The sequence below is a fragment of the Marmota monax genome, unplaced genomic scaffold (assembly GCF_021218885.2).
Source record: "Marmota monax isolate L192 unplaced genomic scaffold, Marmota_monax_Labrador192_F-V1.1 WCK01_AAM20220418_F8-fsc00090, whole genome shotgun sequence".
Lineage (NCBI taxonomy): Eukaryota > Metazoa > Chordata > Mammalia > Rodentia > Sciuridae > Marmota > Marmota monax.
The window spans coordinates 3,853,683-3,877,112 of NW_026695219.1; the positions used below are offsets into that span (position 1 = coordinate 3,853,683).

Below are 23,430 nucleotides of genomic sequence, written 5' to 3' on the forward strand. Positions count from 1 at the left end.
CTTAGCAAGGCCCCCAGTAACTTAGTGAGACCCTTTCTCAAAATAAAAAATAAAAAAGGCTGGGCATGTGGCTCAGTGGTTAAGTTCCCTTGGGTTTAATCCCCGGTTAAAAGAAAGAAAGGATGTGACTCTACTTTGTGTACAACCAGAGATATGAAAAATTGTGCTCTATATGTGAAATATGAATTGTAATGCATTCTGTTGTCATATATAACAAATTAAAATTTTAAAAAAATTAAAAAGAAAGAAAGAAAATTTGACAAAAATTTATAATGAATGAGCTGGGTGCAGTGGCACATGCCTGTATCTCCAGCTACTTGGGAGGCTGGGGCATGAGGATCTCAAGTTTGAGGCCAGCTTCAGCAATTCAGCAAGACCTGTCTCAAAATAAAATAAAAAGGGCTGGGGATGTAGCTTGGTAGTAGAGTGCTTGCTTAGCATGTGTGAGCCCCTGGGTTCCATCTCTAGTAGCAAAACAAAAAAGTTATAATGAGATATTCTTTGTACTTCATTCTCTACTCACTTATAATCTAGCAAAATGGAAAAAAAAATAACCCATACTGTTAACATGTAACTCAGAAAACAAATATTACCTCCTTGGAAATGGAATAACTCACTATTAGATTATCTTAACATCAGAGGAGATTCTCTAGAAAACTATAAATAGGTAAATGTCTCACAGCAAAACCATGAAATGAAGCAATATGTGTTGTCAGAGAGAAACCGATAATTCTGTCTACATTGTTATAAAAAAGAACATTCTAAAAAGTCATGGTGAACATGGCGAAAGCATAAGAATAGAATAAATAGAATTAAGAAGAATAGAATAAAGTGTGCAAGAGACCTTCACAGAGGATCCACAAATCCACAGATTTTTATCAATAACAAAGATTACACTTTAATCAGGACATACTACTGCTTTAAAAATTAGGCAACCAGATGAACAGTCTTGGAGTGGGGGAACTTGGACCAAGCTATAGTAGACTACTGAATGGTCCCAGGGCTATCAGATCCTAATCTCCAGAACCCGGCAATATTAGCTTATTTGAAAACAGAATCTCTGCTGATGTGATTAAATTAAACGGTTTATGATGAGGAGATTATCCTAGATTATCTGAGGATAATCATCAATGCAATTACAAGTATACTTACAAAAACAGAGACAGGAGGGGATTTGACATAACTAAAGGAGAAGCCAATGTGAAGATGAGGCAGAGAGATGAACAGGCTGGCTTGGAAGACTGCAGGATGTAGGAATGCAGGCAGCCACCAGAAGCCAAAGAGATAAGAACTGATTCTCCCCCAGAGTCTCTGCAGGAGTGTCTCCCTGCTGACACTTTGGGTTCAGCCCATTGAAACAGGACTCCTGACCTTCATAACTGTGAGAACATACATTTCCAATGCTTTAAAGCATAAAGTCTGTGGTAATTAGTTACAGTGGCCACAAAACCAAACCAAATCAAACCAAGAAAAAAATGAAAATATAAGGTAGATATGTAGAAGTAATAAAAGACAATGTTTGTGTGTGTGTATGTATGTGTGTGTGTGTGTGTGTGTGTGTGTGTAGAGAGAGAGAGAGAGAGAGCAAGCAAAAGATACCACAGGGAAGGGGCTAGGGAGTAGGGAGAGAGAAGGGGAAGGAGAGGTACTGGGGTCTGAATTAGAAAAGATATATTCCATGCTTGTGTAATTATATCAAAATGGATTCTACTGTCATGTATAAATAAAAGGAACCAATTTTAAGAAAATATACTATAAAGTTAATGAAAAACAACAAATTTGGGATGTTTGTTATAAAAATGAGATATGAAGGTTTAATAACTATACTCTTCAGAAACATTGAAAATTAATAAGATAAGGTCAACCATCCAATAAAATGTGAGGCAAAGTATGAGATTAGGCATGCCTAGGGACAGCAAGCCTACATGTCCAGCAGACCTAAGGGGATGCTTTATATAGTCAAGTGAAGATTTAAGTGAACAGTAAAGAGCTCAATCTCTTTCCACTCAGAGACTGAAAAAAAACATTAAGAGCATCAACATTTACTCTTGTCAGCAATTTGGGGAAAAGAAACCCTAACATATTGCTTCCTCCCACCCAGGAGACTCATACCTAAAAATGTATGCCAAAGAAGCATAAGCACCCGTGTGTGCATGTGTGTATATGTGTGTGTGTGTATGTTTATGATTGTATAAGCATGGAAAAATGCAGAAAGTTTCATCTTGGGTATGTTATTGCGCTATTTCTGTGTGCTATTATCCTTCCTTAAGTACACATTTATATACAAATACATTATATGTACCTTTATATGCATATATTTATGTGCATATATATAATATTAATACAAATGTGCATTTAAAGAAGGTTTAAATAAAATTAAAATTACATATTATTATTAAACATATTAATATTAAACATATTAAACATATTAATTTGTTGATAGCCATGAGAAAAATTTAGGATTTATTTTTAAATCATAACATTTTTTTTTGAAGCAATACACTTGCCTTTATTTATTTATTTAAATTTGTGACTAAAGAGATAAGACCATATGTAATACAGATCTCCTTTGGACTGATTTTATTAGTTTATTTATTTAACCAATTTTAGTTCAATTTGTTATAAAATTATATTTTACAGTTTATAAGATTTTTCAGTTCATAAGATACACAAATTAAAACACTGAACAAATATACAAAAGGATATAAATATTAATATGTTATTTACTTGAATATTAGTCAGTGTCAACTTTTATTCTCAAATGCCCTTGAGACAGGGAGAAGTGTCTTCTAAGAAAATTCATTCAACGTATTTCCTGGTTACCTACTACATGCCAGGGACCGGATAAGTTGGATATCACAAGGGAGACAAGCAAATAAGAAAGCAAATGCAGCCCGATGTGTCAAGTTCCAGGATGAAAGAAGTACAGATCTAGGGGGAAACGAATAACCGGCCTAAGGCACTCAGGGAAAATTCCCCCTAGGAAGCCAGGGAAGTGTGGATATTCCCAACAGAGACCTGTTGCAGAGTCCAGGTGGGAGACAAAGGGCATGAAGTTCTGACTTCATCTAGAAAGCAATGTGGGCCTCTGAAGGATTTTACACATCACAATCAACGTTTTGCTCTAGGGCTAAACATGTAGCTCAGTGGGAGAATATCTGCCTAGCATGTAAAGACCCTGAGTTCCATCCCTATACCATAAAAAAAAAAAAATCTATGTGTATTGCTAATATATATTCCTAGAAGAGAACTTGATGCTATTTGTAGAATTATTGATATAGGGCAAAACTGGAGGATTTAAAGTACAATTAAAAAGTTGGTGGGAGTTTAGTGAGAGATAATGTAGCCTGAGATAGAGTAGTTCAATGACAAAACAAAACAAAACTGGAGGGAATCCAGGTATTTGTGAGATAAAACAGTGAGGAGTATAATGAGTAGACTTGGGGCTTGAGGCAGATGGTGGGTTTGGAGATGGCAGCCAGATTCTCAGAACCTCTCCTGATCTACCATGGGAAATATAGACTTCTTCATCCAAAGCCGGAAGTTGTGCCCATTGCCTCTCTTCAAGGTCATAAATCAGCCAGAGCTTCAGGAGTTTAGACAGTGTCACAGGTCCAGCTCCTTGATTGGGAATACCCACTTTTTGGCAATGAGTGCCAAGGATTACCCCACTTGATACCAGTAGAAAGCGTGTGCTATGAAGATGAGCAGGTTGCCCATATACTTGTGAGAGTAATAGGCCCCATCTCATTGGGAGCTTTAATTATTCTGAATAGTTAATCATTGAGATCCTGCCTAATGATGGTTATCTCAATTATGTATCCCATGAGCATGAACATAGTCATCCTTGTCAGGGGTAGATGAAGAGAAATGAATAGGCTCATAATGCCAATATGAGCCAGGAAATAGCAAGGAATTAAACATGAGGAGTAGCTTGTTTGTAATAAGGCCCTGAAAAGCTGAAATCCTATAGAAGCAAGAAATTCTATAAAGAGTTGCTTGAGCATTACACTCTAGCTACAAAAGATACGCAGACAATGTTATCTCGGCACTGTCATTTAGCAGTGTCTGGAAAAGAGTGGCATCCCCAGCCCAGCATCATCCCTTTGCTACAAAAAAAAAAAAAAAAGATACGACTGGGGCCAGAACTCTTCCACAATTACTTATTCCTAATGGGCAGAGGAATTCACACAGAAAAGAGGCAGAATTCCTTCAAAACCTCCCTCTGAGGAGGCTGCAGTCTCCTCAACCCAGGGAATGACAATGAGCATGCTCCCTGAAAATCTCATGGTCTTAAAGCAGCTCAGGATCCTTAGTTCTCTAATTCCATTTCTGAGACTTGACCCTGAGCAAATTAGCAAAAAGAAAAAAATCATTTTGAACAAAGATCTTTACTGCAGCAGCATTTATTCAGAAAAGGGGGAGAGAACTTGAATGCCCCACAATAAAGAGAAATAGTTACATAAATTTAATGTGGTGAATCCACTCCATCGCATATTGTGCAGTCAATTAAAAATGTTTACCAGTATTTCTAATAAAATGGAAATGGGATTATGTTATCATGACAAGTTCAAAATTAAGATACAAAATTCCTTATATAACATGAGCATTATGTATGTAAATTATGCATAAAATATCAAACTGTCAAAAACATTTTTTGATGGCCATATGGATGATTTTCTTTCTCTTGAATTTCTCTGTAGTTTTCTAAATGTTTTATATCGACTATTTGCTATTAACATAGAAAATCCATTTAAAAGAAAGTACTAAGAAAGATAACCATAGGGAAATTGAAAATGTAGTAGAGAAAACAAACAAGCACACAAGCAAACAAAACTCATATAAGACAACCTTAAGGAAAGTCATTGTTTAATCTAAAGAACTGGGAAGAGTTTCCTTGGGCTAATGGTTTATTCACATCTATATGCCCAGATTTTAAAAGAATCATAGAGGTTAAAGTCTTGTTAATGATGTGATGTTGCCTATGAGTTTATATCAGAATAATGATTTCTCTTGGAAATATTTTGACAAACAAGCAAGAGTCCAGTCAGACTCATTCAACAGATGGGGAAATGGAAGCAAAGAGAAGCAGCAGGAATTTATGAGGAAAGAATAAGGACTTCCTAAGGAATGGAATCCCCAGGAGCCTGTGAGCTCAGCTGAGTAGCCAGGAGCAGAGGCAAACCTTGACAAGCTTATTCCCTAGTAGCTCCTTGTGTTGCTCTTCTGCTCTTCTGAATTCTTGTGCATGATTTGTGTGTCTCTTCCATCATACCCTCTGAGCTCTAGAGGTGGGGTAGGGACCATTACTTCTTTGACTTTGCATCCACAGCAGATAGCTTGGTACCTTGATAAATGTTTGTTCAATAAGAGGCACATCGGAAATCATTTAGTTGCCACACTTCAAATGGAAGAATGCTAGTTTATAAATAAGCATTTGCTGAGTGTTGATTTGTGGCAGGAAAAAGATGCTGTTTTAAAACAAGGGGACACTTTCTGTGAGGTTATGCTAGCTTCGTGCTGACAATGTGCCAGGAGTTCTACTGAAATCATACTTGGCTGGAGATGAAAAGGCTCAAGAGTCATAACCGCTTCAAATCAACAATCATGGAGCTTCCTCCTTCTCTACCTGGCTATGCACTAGACATAAAAAGCCACAGGAATAAATGAGACACAGTTCCCCAAATCCAGGAATACATAGAATGCTCAAATACCAGCTGCTACCCATTTACATTATCACTGAAAGAACAACTATAATAAACAAGGTTAAATTGAAACAAGCAAAATTAGGTTGACCAATGAGGATAGGAAGGTACCAACCTGACCTGGTCTTTACACTGAGAAAAAAATTAATTGGACAAATTTTACTAGACTGGGAGGTGATTTTCAATCCTGGCTGCCCATCAGAAACATCTAGGCATTTGTTGAAAGTGTCAAAGCCTGGCTCCTCTCCAAATAGTCTAACCTAACTCGTGTGGGGTGGACCAGAGCATCAGTCTATTTTTAAAGCTTCCCAAATGACTCCGAGTGACAGTCATGGTGGAAACTACCATGTCAGCAGTGGAGGCTGAGAATCTACCTAAAAATATGAACATTTTTCTTTCTCCTTCCTTCACCTAAATACTGAAGAATAATTTGAATTTGTACTCTGGGTAGATTTTTTTTTTAAACTCTTTTTATAGAAGTTAAAATCCTGATGGAAAATTGAATGTTATTCCTGCTCTAAGATATGCACAAAGTCAAGTGTCCATTAAATTCAATGTCCTGCACTAGAAAAACAAAAATGAAAACAGCATTAATTTTTGTTGTTGTTGTTGCGATCACTGATATATTGTGGATATTTTTTACTGCAGCAAAAAAATGCCTATTAATATAACATCTATGCAGAATGAAATATCACCATAGAACTACTACCTGGTCAGGACATAACATTACCAGTATCAGAGTCTTCCCTGTGTTCTTCCAATCCTACGCTTTTTCTTTTTTTTTCCAAAGGTAAGCATCCCAATAATAACATAAAGATATAGTGACCTTATAGAACTGAAGCTATGGAACCAGATCTTGTGCCCAACCCCATATTTAACTTCACTTTACTCTTGTCTTTCACAATAATCAGGTGAAGTATGTTTTCTTTTATGACCATGAGTTTGGAGATCAGCAAGAGGGCCTTGGGGCAGCTACCTCCTCTATACTGTCCATTGTGTAAGATATCAGGAGCTGCATGTAGGTGAACTAATCAGTGATAAGAATTGCCTGATTTAATAAAATTATTTGGTCTTAAAATTTGCCAAACTGGAAAGCATCTTATGACTAAGGTGATGAAGATAAGGTATGCAGCATTTGGCCACAAACATCCACCTGTGAGAAGGCACTCATCAGTCACCCATCTTCCATATGAACTACTCCTAAATCAGCTTTCCAGCAGGGTAGTCTTTTAGGGTGCTGGTTCACCATCTTCCAATTAGCTAGCTTATCCTAATGTTCTTTTATTGACACTGCCTTGCCCCTCAACCAATAGGCTTCCATTGTGGGGCAAACAGACTGAGCATCTGAACATCAGTATCTTTTATGAGCTCTATTTTTTTTATTGTTTTACAAACATTATCCAACCAAATTCATAAAGCAATATGAGTGAGGCCATTATTATACATATTTTATATATGAAGTTGAGGAACAGAGAAGGCTTGACATTGGTTCAGTGTGACCACAACTACTAAACCATTAGCCATGTTAAATGCATTTAATATCTAGGATTTGGTTAAATGTCCCCCAAAGGTCCATATGCAAAAGGCTTGTTCCTCAGGGTGGCACTACTGGGAGACAGTGAAACCTAGTGGGTGGCAGCTTTTATTTGAGCATTCCATGTATTCCCGGATTCTGGGGCCTGTGTCATATTTATGTGATGGTCCCACTAGGTACCACCATGGGGTGTGTCCTCAAAGGGGAGTGTGAGACCCTGGGCTCTTCCTCTTCTGCTTCCGAGCTCATGTGGAGAGCAGTATGTCCCACCATGTGCTTGCCATGATGTGATACCTCACCAGTGGCCCAAAGCCATGCTATTCATCATGGACTAGAATCTCCAAAACTGTGAGCCAAAATAAGCCCTTTCTTTTGATAAGCTAGTTTGTTTTTTTTTTCAGAGTGACTTGAAACTGACCAATGTATCATCTTTATGCTACATGCCTTCTAACACTGCTAGTTTGCCTTTGCTATGAAATCAAATTCTGAGCACTGAATATAAAGAATAACCCATTCTGAACTGAGTCAATTAACAGAAGAGCATTAGTATGCATTGCAAATATGTTTCATTGTTATACATGTTTTGATTTTCCCTTGAAGATAAAACAGTCTGTAGGTAGTTGTCATAATACTATAGAAATGAATGTGGACCAACTCAGGATCTATATCAATATAAAAGATGTTTTCCATGCTATGTAAGAATATTCTGCTTTCCCTAACTGCCCTGCTGTAACCTACTCACCATAATACACTCACAAAATTTAATCTAAAGAATCCAATCTTCACCCACTATGTTTATCTTTTTCCAGACAAAAGAAAAAGTAGGATATACTGTGATTTTATTTTTCTTGGCTTAAAAAATAATCATTAAGACTAGAAATTTTTATTAAATATTTAATGACTAGGTCACAGAGAGACTAGAAATTTTATTAGACAAATCATAAGGATGTCTGCAAAATAAATATGACAAAGAAAGCTTTATAAATTAGATGAAACTAAAGCCCTTGTCTGTTGGTTAAACTACACTGTCAGCCAGTTAGGAAGAGTGAATACTGCAAGGAGGGAATGAGTAGGATACAAGATGGCACCTGGAGACCTGAGTCACATGGGGGTAGCTGCCATGGATCACGATGGTAGGGAGAATCCTGCCAACATCCAAGTAAGAGTGCTGAATGTTGCCCGGTCCTAAGGGGCTTCAATGTGAAACAAAAACAAAGAGGAGCAAAAACCCAACCAACTGACAATCAATAAAAATGACTCCAGATTTGACAAGAATATGTAACTTCCCGTGTGTTCAAGATTGAAAATGTCAGTTGCAAAGGGATATGTATGTTTGTAGTTGTTTTTGTTTTTAATCTCAGCAGATATAGACTCGGGTTGTAGATTATTTTCTATGAAATGATACAGTTCTAAGATCAAGTACATTAAAGTCTTACAAGATAACAACTTCACTAGATAATGCCGGAGCCACAAATTGGGAGCTAAAATGGTATTCTTGAGCTTATAAAATTCTTGAGAATGGGACTTTGTAGAGTGGTGAATGGATGGCCAGTCCTTCCAGATTTTTACCAAAACTGAAGAGGCTCCCTGCATCCCTAAGGATAGAGCAGATGCTCCTCAGTGGGCACAATGATCAAGGGCAGATGAGCAGGTGGGTGAGAGTAAGACAAAGTTCATGTGTGTGTATGTGTGTGTGTGCACATGTGTGCATATGCATAAAGAGTTTTAACTAATCAATCAAATGAAATTAAAAGTTCTATATCTAATGGGAGTTTTTATAATCCTTCTTATCTGCCCAGAGTCTCACAATTGTCAGTATTGTACCAATTTTACATGGTAACCACCCCAGTATCTAGCACAGTAGAGCTCATAATAAGAACTCATTATTGGATAATAGAATTAAACTGACTTACACTAGAGTTGCAGTGGGCACACCAATAAAAGAATGTGAATGGTAACAATATTCACAGTATTCATAAACACTTCTATAGGCAATAAAATGGTCAAACAGGATTTTCCACACTTTCTATATATATTCACTAACTTAATCTACACAGCAGTAACATAGGTTGTTATCACCCTGCTTTTGATGATGATGAAATTGAGGTACAGAGAATTAGCATTTTGCTCAAGGTCACACATTTACGAAGTATATAAAATAAACCTAAGGTACTCTCTTGGCTTATTCTACACACTTCCTAAGATCTGCTAACCACTTAACTGTGTAGAGAGAGAGAACCTAGACTGACACTTTCCAAAATGACCTTTTAATCACTGATCTTTCATACATGCTACTCACTAACTTAAACAAGTCCTGTTCAATTTAAAAAATCATAATTTTTCAAAATCAAACAATTGTGATATATCATCAGTTGGCAATCATGGCTCTCTGGGAGGCCAGTATCTAACTGATTTCACATCAATGCATCTCAGCAAGATTCAGTTATTGCAGCTCATTAATTATTTTATTAGGTTCCTTACAGTGAACTCATAAAGAATGGGATGTTTTTACCCAATGAATCAGGTAGCTCTACTAACAGCCTTCGTCATCCATATTTCCTGGCTTTTTCTGAAGAGTTTTGATTTCATAAATTCCCATCATTTTATCTCATAAATTAGCAATCAAAATGTCCTACAAATTTCAATATTTTATTGGCTAAACTCATCATCCTGACAAAAAGAAACAAAAAGGCTTTGCCTGATCATGTATTTTAACTAAGTTGTAAAGTACAGTTACCATGGAACTGTAAATCTCACTAGCCCTTAGCATGGTTGTAATATAGCATAAGAGCACTGTCCAGTTTCCATCAGCACAGAAGGAAACAGACACAATGATATTAGCCAGTGAGAGATAAGAAAGACAAAAGGGTTTTTTCAGGGTGAGAATCAAAACAGCAATCCTTTGGAGGTACAGATTTTTAACCAAGGTGTCTATTTTCATACAAACAAAACAAAAACAGGCATTTATCATTCCTATTAATAATGACCATCCACACACTGTTACAAAATTTTTACTTGTTCAGAGGAAAGACAGATATCATGTACTCTGTTCATTTGCAATTATTTCCTGTGAAGCTTGGCCACTACCTATATCATTTCTTGGTGCATTTTGATTATTACTATAAATAAATGGGCTGCTTTTTGTTTATAGTATTTGTTTATTGGTGTGCTATTTATGGACCCATTTAGAACTATTAGGCTTTGTTGGTTTGGTAGTAAATGCCATGTTTGACTATTTCCCCCAATAAAAATATTTCATATATATCCAATATGCTGAGAACCTGAGCCAATGTTTATTATCATGTATATTTTGAATGATAGTATATTTATACCAGAACATCTTAAAATTTAAATTGTTTGCATGAATAATTATGGTGTGAACATTCTTTCCTAGCATTGTATGTATACATTGTGTGTGTGTGTGTGTGCACGTGCGCGCGCGTAATGAGCCAATCAGTGTCTATCTCAGTATTGACAAAGTCTTGGTGAAAATAAAAGGATACTCACAGGCACAAACACTGGATGCCCAAAGTTTGAAATGTTAAGTAGAGTGTTGAATTTCCTCTTCCATTGGGGAGATAAAATCAGGTAAAAATGGAAACATTGGCTTTTAGCTAGTACCTTCTTCTGGGGGGTAAAAGGGAGTAAAATGGTGCCTGAAGAAAACAAGATATGGGGTCTTGAATCTCACCCAACATTTCTCTTATGCATAAGCCAAAGGTGAGTTTAACTTATGCTGACTCCCCTTCTTTGGTGCAGTCAGTATATTACTGACTAAAATCTATTATTAACACTTTAACTAGTGTGCAGCTGCATTTACCTTTTACACAATCCATTTGCTCACTACTTATCAAATACTGAGCACCCAGTATGTCAGGCACCTGTGCCAGGCATCATTATAAAAGCAGACTTAACTTCAGCTGTCCATTTTTCCCATTGCCATATGAGCAAGACAGGCAGGGTGGTGTGACTTCCATTATGTAACTTAAGGAGGCCTGGCACAGAAAGATCCTAATGACCTGTCTTCTAGCAGATGCTCTCAACACCTATGAAGGTTTGCTGGGCTCATAGAGCAAAAGGTCAGAATGACAGTTCATCACTTTTCAAACTTATTTGATCCCATAAATCACCTGAAGCTCCTGTCAAAATGCAGATTGATTCAAGTGGGGCTGGGTTTTGTGCTGAGAGCTTGCATTTCTTATATTCTATAAAGTTGCCGCTATTTCCAGGGCCAAACTCTGAGGAAAAAGAGTTAGCTCACACCAGAAGGACTAGCATGGAAGGTCAGATTAAAATCATGCCCAGGGGTGCATACATGTAATCCCATATACGTGGAGGACCGGGGCAAGAGGATTGCAAGTTTGAGATCAGGTTTAGCAACTTAGCAACTTTTTTTAAAAATAAAAATTTTAAAAAGACTGTAGATGTAGCTTAATGATGGAGTACTTGCTTAGCCCTGGGTTCAATCCCCAGTACCACTAAAATAAAGAAAGGAAGGAAGGAAGGAAGGGAAGGAGGGAGGGAGGGAGGGAAAGAGGAAGAGAAAGAGAAAGAGAAAGAGAAAAAAAAAAAAAAACAAAGAAAAGCCAGAAGTCCTTAGGTTGTTTTGGAAGATTATGTCCCTCTTAAAGAAGGAAGGGTCCACAGTCACCCACATAGGGATTCCAGTTTGCCTTGAAGCCATCTGAGCGCAGCTTCTGCTCCAGGTATTCGAACCACATCACATCAGTCTCCAGAGCTAACTGATATACAGAGGACTCCTCTACTACCTCAGCCTATAGAATCCCCTTGAATCCTGCAAATGGGTTTTCTGGGCACCTCTGGGGAATGCCGCAGGGTACTAGGACCTCCAAACACAATAAACTCCAAGTCTAGGTTGTTTTCTGGAATCCTAGTGGCCAAGCAGGATTTAGGTAAAGGTCAAAGAGAAATAGTAATCCAGAGGTGGGGGTGCAAGGAGGGGAGTAGTAAAGGTCACTTTATATTTGAAAAGAAAAATCCAGCATTCTTGAGGCATAGCATATTAGAAAAGAGATAATTAGGCCACCACGTCCGAAAGTCAAATCTTCCTATTGTGTGGTGGCACACATGGCTTTTTGGTGGTGTATATGGGTTGGGACAGAGCTGTAGACACCCCAAGCTCTCAAAATGTAGCAGCCTATACTAGTCATTGCATGGCTCTCTAAGTCAATTAAGGCTTGCAGTTCCTGTTTCCTTCAGTGGCTTGGTGCTGGTCTTCTCTAAGGCTCAGGAAAGACAACTTAAACTATCTCACACCATCAAATCTGCTATAGTAGATAATTCCCAAAGTCCACTGTCAACATTTTCTCCCTCTGGTAAACATGCACACTATACCAGGAGTCTTTTGCCCCTCCCCTGAATCTGGGTTGGCCTGTCACCTGCTTCATTTAATAGAATGTGGCAAAACTAGTGTTATGAAATTGAGAGGTCTTATAGTTTTCACTTTCACCCTCATGGAATCCAGCTGTCTGAATCTTGGGTTAGATTATTGAATAATGAGACTGCACATGAGGAGAAGGAGAACCATCCAGTCCTCAGACAGCCCAGCCCCAGACACTCTCCCAACCAAGTGTGACCATGGGAATGAGTCTAGCTGGTTCTACTGGAGTCAAAGAACTGTGCAGCCAACACACAGAATCATAGGAAATAATAAGGAAAATATCTTGAAGCTGTTTATTACATTGCAATAGATAACTGAGATAAAGCCATGTGGCACTGCCTTGGGGACTGGGTGGTGATGAAAACAAGAATCTCATCCTATTCCTCAAGGCTGGAAGCATAGTAAATAAACTGCTTTTGGGGTCTTCAGAAGGGCCATTCAAATCAAGAAGGCCAGGCTGCTTGGCAACACTACCACCTGCTGTAAAACGGAAAATAAAAATATAACTAATGTGGATCTGGTTGACAATTTTAGGGCGGTGATCAAAGCTTTCATAGTATATATAGAGTGTTATGAAAAAGATGAACTAAAGACAGCACTGTTAAGTTTTCATGCAGAATTTAGAGGAAATATAGAGATCTCTCCACTCAGCAAAAAAAAAAAAAAAAAAATCTCAAAGAGATGGCCTCAGGGTAGTGGGTACATTGTAGACCTCTCAGCTAGACAAAAGAGCTCTGTAATATATATGTAATTTAAATTTTTTCCCAATATATTATGATGTCTTCACAATTCCACAAAACCTTTCTGGCTGGGGGAGACTGCCTCTAGCTGGGCTAGTTAATTCTTAGAGGTTACAAATGCCTCTCAGAACTAGTCAGGGGCATGTCTCTGATATGCAAATGAATGAGTTTAAATCCAGATCTCCTCTGTTAGAGCCATACACCCTGAGGGAGGCAAGATTCCTCTGCCTTAATTATCTCCAAACCAGGTACCAGGATTCACTTCTATAGCTTACAGTCTGAAGAAATTATTCAAACTAGTCAATCAGGAACTATTTGTGCTGCCCTGTCTTGTCTTTCCAAAGATATACCTATATAGTCTCTGGTTTAAATTTTTCTCTTGGTCCTGCCCCTTATGACTCCTGACTACCCTGGTGTCTATATAGTCTGTGTAGTATTCCATGCCTTCTGTCTCTGGTACCTATGAGTATACTAAATTTTGGTTTTCTGAGCCTTTCCTCTGTCTCTTCTTGTGGCCACACCTGACTGACCATCTCCTAACACGCTACAGAAAAGCTCCCAGCAATTTGAACGGTGAAGACCTGGGGCACCTAGGTTCATAGTTTAGGGAAAAGAAAGACAAGTCTACAAGTTATTTGTGGTATGGGTTCTTTTTGCTAATTCAGTGGAACATCTAAAAGTTGTTAAAGGTTTGTACTATGCTGGATTAAAACAGGACAGAGATGGTTTAAAAAGAAATGAGGTCTCCGTGGTTTTAAATCCTACTAGCAGGAAGCATACTAAAAAATAAGTCCAAAAGAAAAGCAGATTATTTCTTGTGGAAAAAAAAAAGAACATAGGCTGGGCAGTGGGTTGGTGCAGCTCAGTGGTGCAGTTCTTGTCTACCATGCAGAAGGCCCTGGGTTTAGTCCCCAGAATCATAAGAACACAGACACAGATGGTCAGATGGTGGGTGGAGCAAGGGGCTTTTGAAGGCAGCAGATTGGCAAACCAGGCCTAGGGAAAAGAACTAGATCCCAGTCTAGACACATTCCTGTTTGCAGAGTTGGAGAAACTGGTAACACATGACAGGCTGGATTCAGAATTATCATAGACTAATGACTAAAATGTGCTGTCCCTTTCCACCTTTTTGAACAAAAGTATCTGTAATTATCCTATCCCTGCTTTAACATTGCATGTTTAGAGTCTGTGTGGGCTTGTACATTGCTGGTGGGACTGCAAATTGGTGCGGCCAATTTGGAAAGCAGTATGGAGATTCCTTGGAAGGCTGGGAATGGAACCACCATTTGACCCAGCTATTCCCCTTCTTGGACTATTCCCTAAAGACCTTAAAAGAGCGTGCTATAGAGACACTGCTACAACAATGTTCACAGCAGCACAATTCACAATAGCTAGACTGTGGAACCAACCTAGATGCCCTTCAATAGATGAATGGATAAAAAAAAAATGTGGCATTTATACACAATGGAGTATTACTCTGCACTAAAAAATGACAAAATCATGGAATTTGCAGGGAAATGGATGGCACTAGAGCAGATTATGCTAAGTGAAGCTAGCCAATCCCTAAAAAATAAATGCCAAATGTCTTCTTTGATATAAGGAGAGCAACTAAGAACAGAATAGAGAGGAAGAGCATGAGAAGATCACCACTAAGCAGGGATGAGAGGGGGGAGGGAAAGAGAGAGAGAAGGGAAATTGCATGGTAAAGGAAGGAGACCCTCATTGTTACACAAAATTACATATAAGAGGAAGGGAGGGGAAAGGGGGAAAAAAGAGAGAGAAATGAATTACAGTAGATGGGGTAGAGAGAGAAGATGGGAAGGGAGGGGATGGGAGGGGAGGGAAGGGGAGGGGAGGGGGATAGTAGAGGTTAGGAAAGGCAGCAGAATACAACATACATTAGTATGGCAGTAGGTAAAAAAGTGGATGTGTAACCGATGTGAATCTGCATTATGTATATAGGGTAAAAATAGGAGTTCATAATCCGCTTGAATCAAATGTATGAAATATGATATGTCAAGAACTTTGTAATGTTTTGAACAACTAATAAAAAATTTAAAAAAATAGAGTCTGGGTGGGGAGACATATAACTAGTGTTTAGTATACGTGTTTTCAAATCAAGAGAAGCCCATATGGGCAATTCATTCAGATCTATAGCTGATAAAGATAAAGTAGTCCTAGACATTGAATCTTTCATGTAATAGAACTTAGAAATTAATTTTTGAGGGAAGAGGTGAGTGTATTTTGCATGTGGAAGAAACATGAATTGCTATGGCCACTAAGTGGCTGAGTATTATTTCCAAAGATGGCTGCCTACAGTGCTTCTTAGTCCTGTATCTGGATGCCATGCCTCCAATCTTGGACTTGTGACTTGCTTCAACCTATGAAATATATCGTGAACATCATTCTGGAATGCCAGAACCAGGTCTTTTAGCAGGCCTTAGAGCTTTAGCCTTTGTCTTCTTAGGATCCAGTCACCACATCTAGAGCCCAAGCTAGTTTACAGAAAGATGAGACATGTGTGAACAAAGAAGAGATCCAGCTACCCCCAGACATTCCAGCTACACCAGCTGACAATCCAGATATGTGTGATCCTTCTTGGATCCTCTAGCCCCAGGCAAGCCACTCCAGCAAACACTCTGTGGATCAGTGATGAGTCCTCTCTATCAAGCCCTGCCCCAAATCATGAATGTAAAAAATGACTGATATTTTTTAAACCACTGTTTGGGATGATGCTTGATGCAACAATAAATACTTGAAACAGCTGCGAAATAGCAGACATGGAAACAGGAAGAATGCATGCACGTTTAGCAAGTTTAGTAAATGTACTCAATTCTTTAGTATGACCTTGTGCACTTTGGTTGTTTTTACCTATTTTCTTATAATTTTGACTTTAAAATAGTAAAAATGAAAAACGGATTTCAAAGCACCGATAAGTAATGAGTATAGGCTTACTGCCAAGACATTTTTAATTGCAGACATGAAACCGATGTTACCCTTGACCCATCTAGGACACTTAAGTATAGGGCAGTGATCATAGGTTTGGACAGGATAGCTCAATGCAACTATCATGGTTGTATCAATATAAACAAAAATACACTAAATCCAGCCAGAATCATTTTCTCACATCCAGAGTACTTAATTCAGAAATCACTTAACTCATTTAGTCAGTTTTCTAAGGATGGTTCTCTTCAATAATCACATTTCTGTTTCCTATTCACCCAAATATGACAGACTCAAGAAACAAGTATGATTTCATTGTTTTAAAAGGTTGGCTCTGGGGCTGGGAATGTGGCTCAAGCGGTAGCGTGCTCGCCTGGCATGCGTGTGGCCCGGGTTCGATCCTTAGCACCACATACAAACAAAGATGTTGTGTCCGCCGAATACTAAAAAATAAATATTAAAAAAATTCTCTCTCTCTCTTTAAAAAAATAAAAAATTAAAAAAAATAAAAAGTTGGCTCTGGCCAGACCTATGTTGGTGCACACTTGTAATCCCAGTGATTCAGGAGGCTAAGATGGGAGGATCGTGAGCTCAAAGCCAGCCTCAGCAAAAGCGAGGTGCTAAGCAACTCAGTGAGACCCTGTCTCTAAATAAAATACAAAATAGGGCTGGGGATATGACTCAGTGGTTGAGTGCCCCTGAGTTTAATCCCAAGTACCAAAAAAAAAAAAAAAAGTAGGCTCTGTAGCCTAGTGGTAAATTATAACACAAATTGACCAAATAAATATCTTGGCAATAAGTTACAGAAATAGATCTGTAAACATGCAGGTTGTGCAAAGCATATTTCTGGGCCTTGCTATTGACAGGTGCTCTGATGTGAATGGCACCCCTGGAGCCGTGTGGCACAGTGCTATATGGAGAGCCTATTGTAGGCAAAGTGGAAATATGATCATGCCCTTAAAAGCCTGGGGTGATGGTAGGAGCCAAGCAACATATGATTAACAACAACATGTATAGATAAATGCGATGATATGCACAAACTCATGAGCGAAGGTGGAATTTAAAAAATGAGTTGAGTTTGAGGAGTGGAGGAAAAGAATACTAAAGAGTGTCAAATACACATACGTAAAATTAACACACAGAGAGAGGATGCAGCTTACCTGACATGCTGATGGATGAGTGTGGTTGAGATCCCAATGGGAAGATACTATGTCAACAGACTTTTTGGCCATGTTGAGTAAATTCATCCAGCCTTGGAAAAGTGATAAGTGAAATGGTGCATTTTCTGAATAGTTAAGGCCTTCAGGAATATTTTCCACCAGGGCAATTCTTAGAAAAGATTTTGAAAAAACAAACAAACAAAATCTAGTCAAATTTGAAGCCATCAATCTTTCTTTACATTATTTACACAGAGACATCTGGAAAACACTCTTAAATTTTTCTGAATGTACACGTCCTTCATAATTTATGTCTTTCCATCAAAAGTCTCTTAGGTTTCATCTATGCTAATTGTGTTCTGAAAGTTCACATACTTGACACTCGTATTTCAGAAAAATCATAGTATTTGTCCTTAATGTCCTGTTTCGAATTGACCTTGAAAAAAAAAGGTCAGTGTTTCCTACATGAGCATCATCTTCTAGTACTACATTCCTAATTTTTACCCTGCAGCAATGTAATTACTATATAAAATACTATTTCTGCAAGCTACATGAGGCCACAAATTAAGTTTGTATATCTCCAATTTTCAATATGATGTTAGGCTCCTATTGGAATTCAATGAAAGTGATTATTGCTTAACACCTCTATTGATGCTTCCCAGTCTAAGGTAAAAAGTAATACTGAGAAAAAGTAATAAAAACTGCCTGGTGCAAGATTTTATTAAAGTCAAATATAAGGAATGTATAAAATATTAGCAACAAACAAGCCCTAAATAAACTGCAGTTAGCAATATTGTATTTTATCTTTGTATATACTGTTATATATTGGTCACATCTCCATTGTAACCACCTCTCTGAGTTAGCTGAACAATTTTTTTCCAGTTCAGTAAGTGTATATTCTCCTGCATTTCTTGATGAAGAAATCCCAAACTTCTTTGACAACATCTGTTATGTGCTCTCAGAACAATAATCTGTTTTATTAATAGCTGCATGCCTAGAGACAGATGCAAAATTGGGGGCCGGAGGTATAGTTCAATGACAGTGTGCTTAGTATGCATCCGGCCCTGTGTTCCATCCCCAGCAAAATAAAAAATAAATACATATTTTGAGCTCAACAATACTCATAGAATGAATTTCAACATTCCACACAGAATTCAGAACTTCTCAATAAAATCTCTTTTGAGATTTGTTTCATTTAGCTACCTTCAGAAAAAAAAAAACACTGTTAATAAAATATTCAGTGTATATGGTGAACCTAGAATATTATAGCCAGCGTGGGGTTGGGGATTTTGTTCAGAGACATTCACAATTTTGGAATCAAATCACCTCACTACCACCTGTGAATTCATTTAACATTTGTTGATCCCTTTTACATAAAGGACAAACAAATCACTTTAGGTAACACAGAAAGGATGATGATAAATCTCCCTAGTCCCTAGAAATTCATACTCTAGTGGGACAGTCTGTCTCATATTAACTAATTCAAATCGAATCCTAATAGGAAATAGATTCTAGTAAATGGTGAAACACAAGTAAGAAGTTTAATTAGATAGATAATTGGAACCTATGCAGGAAGGAAGATTAATTGATTGGGGCATTTGGAATTAAAGGAAGCTGGACTGGGAATGAGTCTTCAATATAGAATTTTTTTATAAGTAAACTGGAAGAGAAAGATATTCTAAGAAGGTGGGGGGAGTTTAGTGTATCTGGACACTTGTAAATTGGTGTGTGAGATTGGAAACTTGTGGAAGGTATTTGTATGGTGGAGAAAACTGGCAGTGTCCACAGAGCCAGCACCATGGAGGTGGTGAACCAGGAAGAAGAGTTTGGATTTAATGTTCACACATTTGCAGCAACAAAATGCATTTCATGGGGATAAGGGGGATAATTCTGGCAGTACAGCTGTATGGTACTGAAGTGGAGAAAAGGGAAACTAGAAGATCTAGAAGGTCAGTAGAGTAAGAGGCTGTTGAAACAGTTCTGAAAAAAAAAACAAGAAGTTGAATTAGGTCAACGAAAATAAAAAATGACATGCAATGGACACTATAGAAATTAAATCTTAAGGATGCAATATTTTATGGGTAGGAAGAGCAAGTGATGGAGAAATACTCAGTCGACGAGGACTCAGATTTTTCTGAGAGAAAAATAGCATCTCTGAGCTGGCCTTTGATACACCTTCAGTGGTCTCTGGCCCTTTGCCAAACTAATTTCCATACACAGATTAATTTTAAAAAGTGTACTCCTAAATGCTATGCCTAACTGAATTTCCTATGGACTTCCCCATTGGCCTTAATAGGTGCTACTTACCCCCATCCTTCGCTAACATGGTAGCAAGGGTTTGCCAGTGTGACCTGCTCCTCTAGAATTCTAACAGGAAGTAGATTCTTTATTAGACTCAGATGTCCTCTTTTAGTTTTCCACGTTTTTCTTTTTCTTTTTTATTATAGTTGTGCATAATGTTGGGACTGCTGTTACATATTTGTACATCTATACAAATTATATTGTACAATATAACTATATAATTTGGCCCATATCATTCCCCAGCACCTCCTCCTACCCTCCCTGGCTCCCACCTCTTGGTCCCTTTCCTCTACTGTCTCCCTTTGATTTTCAATGAGATCAGTTGGCCTCTTTTGAGTTTCATATTGCAGCAAACTTCACATCTTTTCCTCTTTCCCTGCTATTCTCTCTAGATTTTGGCATTTTGGTATTTAGAAAATGTAACATTTACATTTTCTAAATCCCAGTTCCTACACTGGTCATTGAGCTCTCCCTCAGTACACCTTCAAATTTCCAATTTAAACATCACTTCCCCTTGATGGGCTTCCCTATGACCCCAAAGTAGGCTAGATCCCTAATGATCAACTCTGCCCCTTTCATCCTACTCATTAAGGTTGCTCTCCTTGGTAGACTGTAGAGTGTGCAAAGGCAGGAACCTACTCCATTGGTCCAGATTTGTATCCCTAGCACTTAACAATGTGTCTAAAGAGTGTGTGCTGAGTTTTATTAAAATCTGAACAACTTGGAAGAGGCAGGTAGGGCTGTTACTGCTGACAAGGAACATGGGAAAGGATGAAAATTGGGGATTGGGAGATAGTGCCAAGGTAAAACACATGAAGAGGAAACCATCCCAAGGCTTAATGTGGAGGAAATGCCTACATCTTATGGTTGGCAGAGTGAGAGACAGACAAGAGGATTTTAGAAGTAACCATTAAAGAATCTAGAAGTCAAGAGAAGCCCAGGAGAAGGCAGCAGTGAGGAAGTCAAGAGAGAGTTAAGTTTTACCTACTTCAAAATCTTCAAAGGCAGAAGACAGTGGTCAAAATTTAATATTGTGATATTATCCACATTTTAAGCCCATTACCCAATTCATAGAAGTTAGACATGGCATAAACACATGAATTGAGACAATCAGCAGTTTCAGCCTTCCCTACAACCATAAAGTATATTTCAAACCATGAATATATTTAAAAACTACCCCCAAACCAAAAAAGATTCCCCTTCACCGAAACCAAAACACAATAGCTACCAAATATAACTGACTAGTTTCTTTTTTAATATCTTTTAGTTGTAGGTGGGCTCAATGCCTTTATTTTTATTTACTTATTTTTATGTGATGCTGAGGATCGAACCTAGTGCCTCACCCATGGTAGGTGAGCACTCTACCACTGAGCCACAACTCCAGCCCGAAACTGACTAGTTTTAATCTTACTTTGATATAAAAAAAAAAACATACTGAGAAAGACACGAGAAGTCTCAAGAAGCCCAGATAAGTCAAATAGATAAAATAAGGAATGTAGAATGAATGATTGTACAATTGTGGATGGCTCATACCATCCCATTCTTCTGTCCCCTTACTGACTTCTGCTAGGCATATGAATGAGTGAGGATTCCCAGTCTCTTTTGAGGTGTTCTTAACGTGGATCTGTGGATACAACCCATAGGTTCCTATTAACTTGGATTTTGACATTTTTATTTACCCTAATCTGTAATCAAAATTTAGCATTCCCTTTAATTATGACCAAAGACAACCACAGGACTATAATTAGCAGAATCTGTAATTTTGGCAGTATTAAGAACTTTTCTTTTTTTTCTAAAACAAGATGGCACCATCTATCCTGCTCTTGCTAGTCCAAGGATATGGGCTGGGTATGGTGAATGGACTACCACACTTGTATTTTCCAGGTGGTCTGGGGCATTCTTTATAAAGTTTATACTGAAATACTCTACCCTTCTTAAAATCAGGGATGACAGGTGGAATTTGAACAAAAAAATTACAAAGTTTATACAACTATAGTGATATGGGATCTTGTTTGGCAGGGTTGCTAGAATAAAAGTACATATCATCAATTCACTAACAATGGACCACTGCATGACTTCAGCTTCCCAAAAGTAGTTTGCCCTGAATTTTCACAAGGAAACAATGTCTTGGCAGTGTGAGCCTTATACTACTCCTTCTAAAGATGGTACAGCTGGGATACTCAACCTACAATTTTATGATGTGAAAACTGAAAACATGTTTGAGATCATCCATCCAGAAAAAAAAAATGCAACATTGATTAGAGTCCATTGGTCAGAAGATAAAAGTACCTTGCCTGAGTTGTTAACAATGAATTTTGTTTGTTTGTCTAAATATCAGTTTTAACACAAATACAAACAAATTACATTTGGAAAAATTAATGATTTTGTGTTATCACCTGGACTCCAACAATACAAAAGAGTAATGTTCTAGCAAGTAAAGATGTACCTTCGTTTGTTAGATTATATCAACACCCCAACTTTGGTGGATCACATGCAGCTTTAGCCAATAAGTTTCTTTAATGATAATAAGGTTACTATGGAATAACAATAATAATAAAAACCATTGTTATGGTAATAGCTAGAACATGTGTTGACAAAACCATTGTTTCCTACAAATAGGGAACAAATATTGCACTATATTCAACAAATGGATAAAACGCTGTAACACAACTACCAAAATAGAGCCATAAGTATTGATTAGAATTCTAGTGCTACTAAGTTTTGTGCTGCTTAGGGTTTCATGCTTATCAAAGTAACAATTTTAAACTTGAAATGTGATCCTGTATTTTGATTTTGGAAATAGTTCTTGTACCAAGTCTACTATAGCCCTCATAGATATATATTAGTACTAGCTAGATTGGGAAATCTGAGAGAACAAATGGAATGTGGGATGTTAAATACTACAAACTTATTTCTAAACTAGTAGTTTCTGATTCTATACATTTTGCTGGGTGTCCAGATGGTGAGCATATTTTAACAGCCATGTGTGGTCCCAGGTTACATTTTAGTATGGGTACAAGATTTGGCATTATAATGGCTCTTACACAAATACAATATGTCATCAAATGCAGAATTATGGCAAGTTTGGACAGGCTATTTCCAGCAAAAACAGTAGTTTACCAAGCAGTTTCAACTGAAGTACCCAGTGAGGAACCTAAAGTCAGCTTTAAGAAATGAACCAATCACTAATCTTAAACTTCATAGAAGTGGTTACCTCAGAATATGAAACCACCACCAAGAAATGCTATTATCAAAATTAACCCTTTTTAAAAATCAAAGAAGGGTCTGGGGTTGTGGCTCAGTGGTAGAATGCTTGCCTCACACGTGCAGGGCCCTGGGTTCGGTTCTCACCACCACATAAAAATAAATAAACAAAATAGAGGCATTATGTACAACTACAACTAAAAAATAAATATTTTTTTTAAATCAAAGGAAGCATGAACTGATAAGAGCTCAGCTTTGCCATCAATTTTTGCTCCACAGACACACCATGAAAGACTACCTCTCATTCAAGTTCTAGAGACCCTCAGATAGAAAAAAAGGAAAAAAAAAACAATCAAGAATGTAAAAAAGAAATGGAAGGAAAATGAACAACTGTGTTTTAGTCAGCTTTTTTTCCCCTGCTGTGACCAAAAGAGCTGACGAGAAC

General features: G+C 37.8%; 1 protein-coding gene and 1 pseudogene across 4 annotated transcripts in view; one reads left to right on the top strand and one right to left on the bottom strand.

Moving 5' to 3' along the window:
• Pld5 (phospholipase D family member 5) overlaps positions 1-23,430 on the bottom strand; it is a 421,479-nt gene that overhangs the window by 161,644 nt on the left and 236,405 nt on the right. For all 4 annotated transcript variants that reach the window (XM_046432532.2, XM_058575187.1, XM_058575184.1 and 1 more), the window contains exon 3: positions 17,484-17,652. In XM_046432532.2, coding sequence (XP_046288488.1) covers positions 17,484-17,652 — 169 coding nt within the window. The remainder of the gene's footprint in view (positions 1-17,483; positions 17,653-23,430) is intronic.
• On the top strand, positions 19,279-23,051 carry LOC124085006 (eukaryotic translation initiation factor 2A-like; annotated as a pseudogene).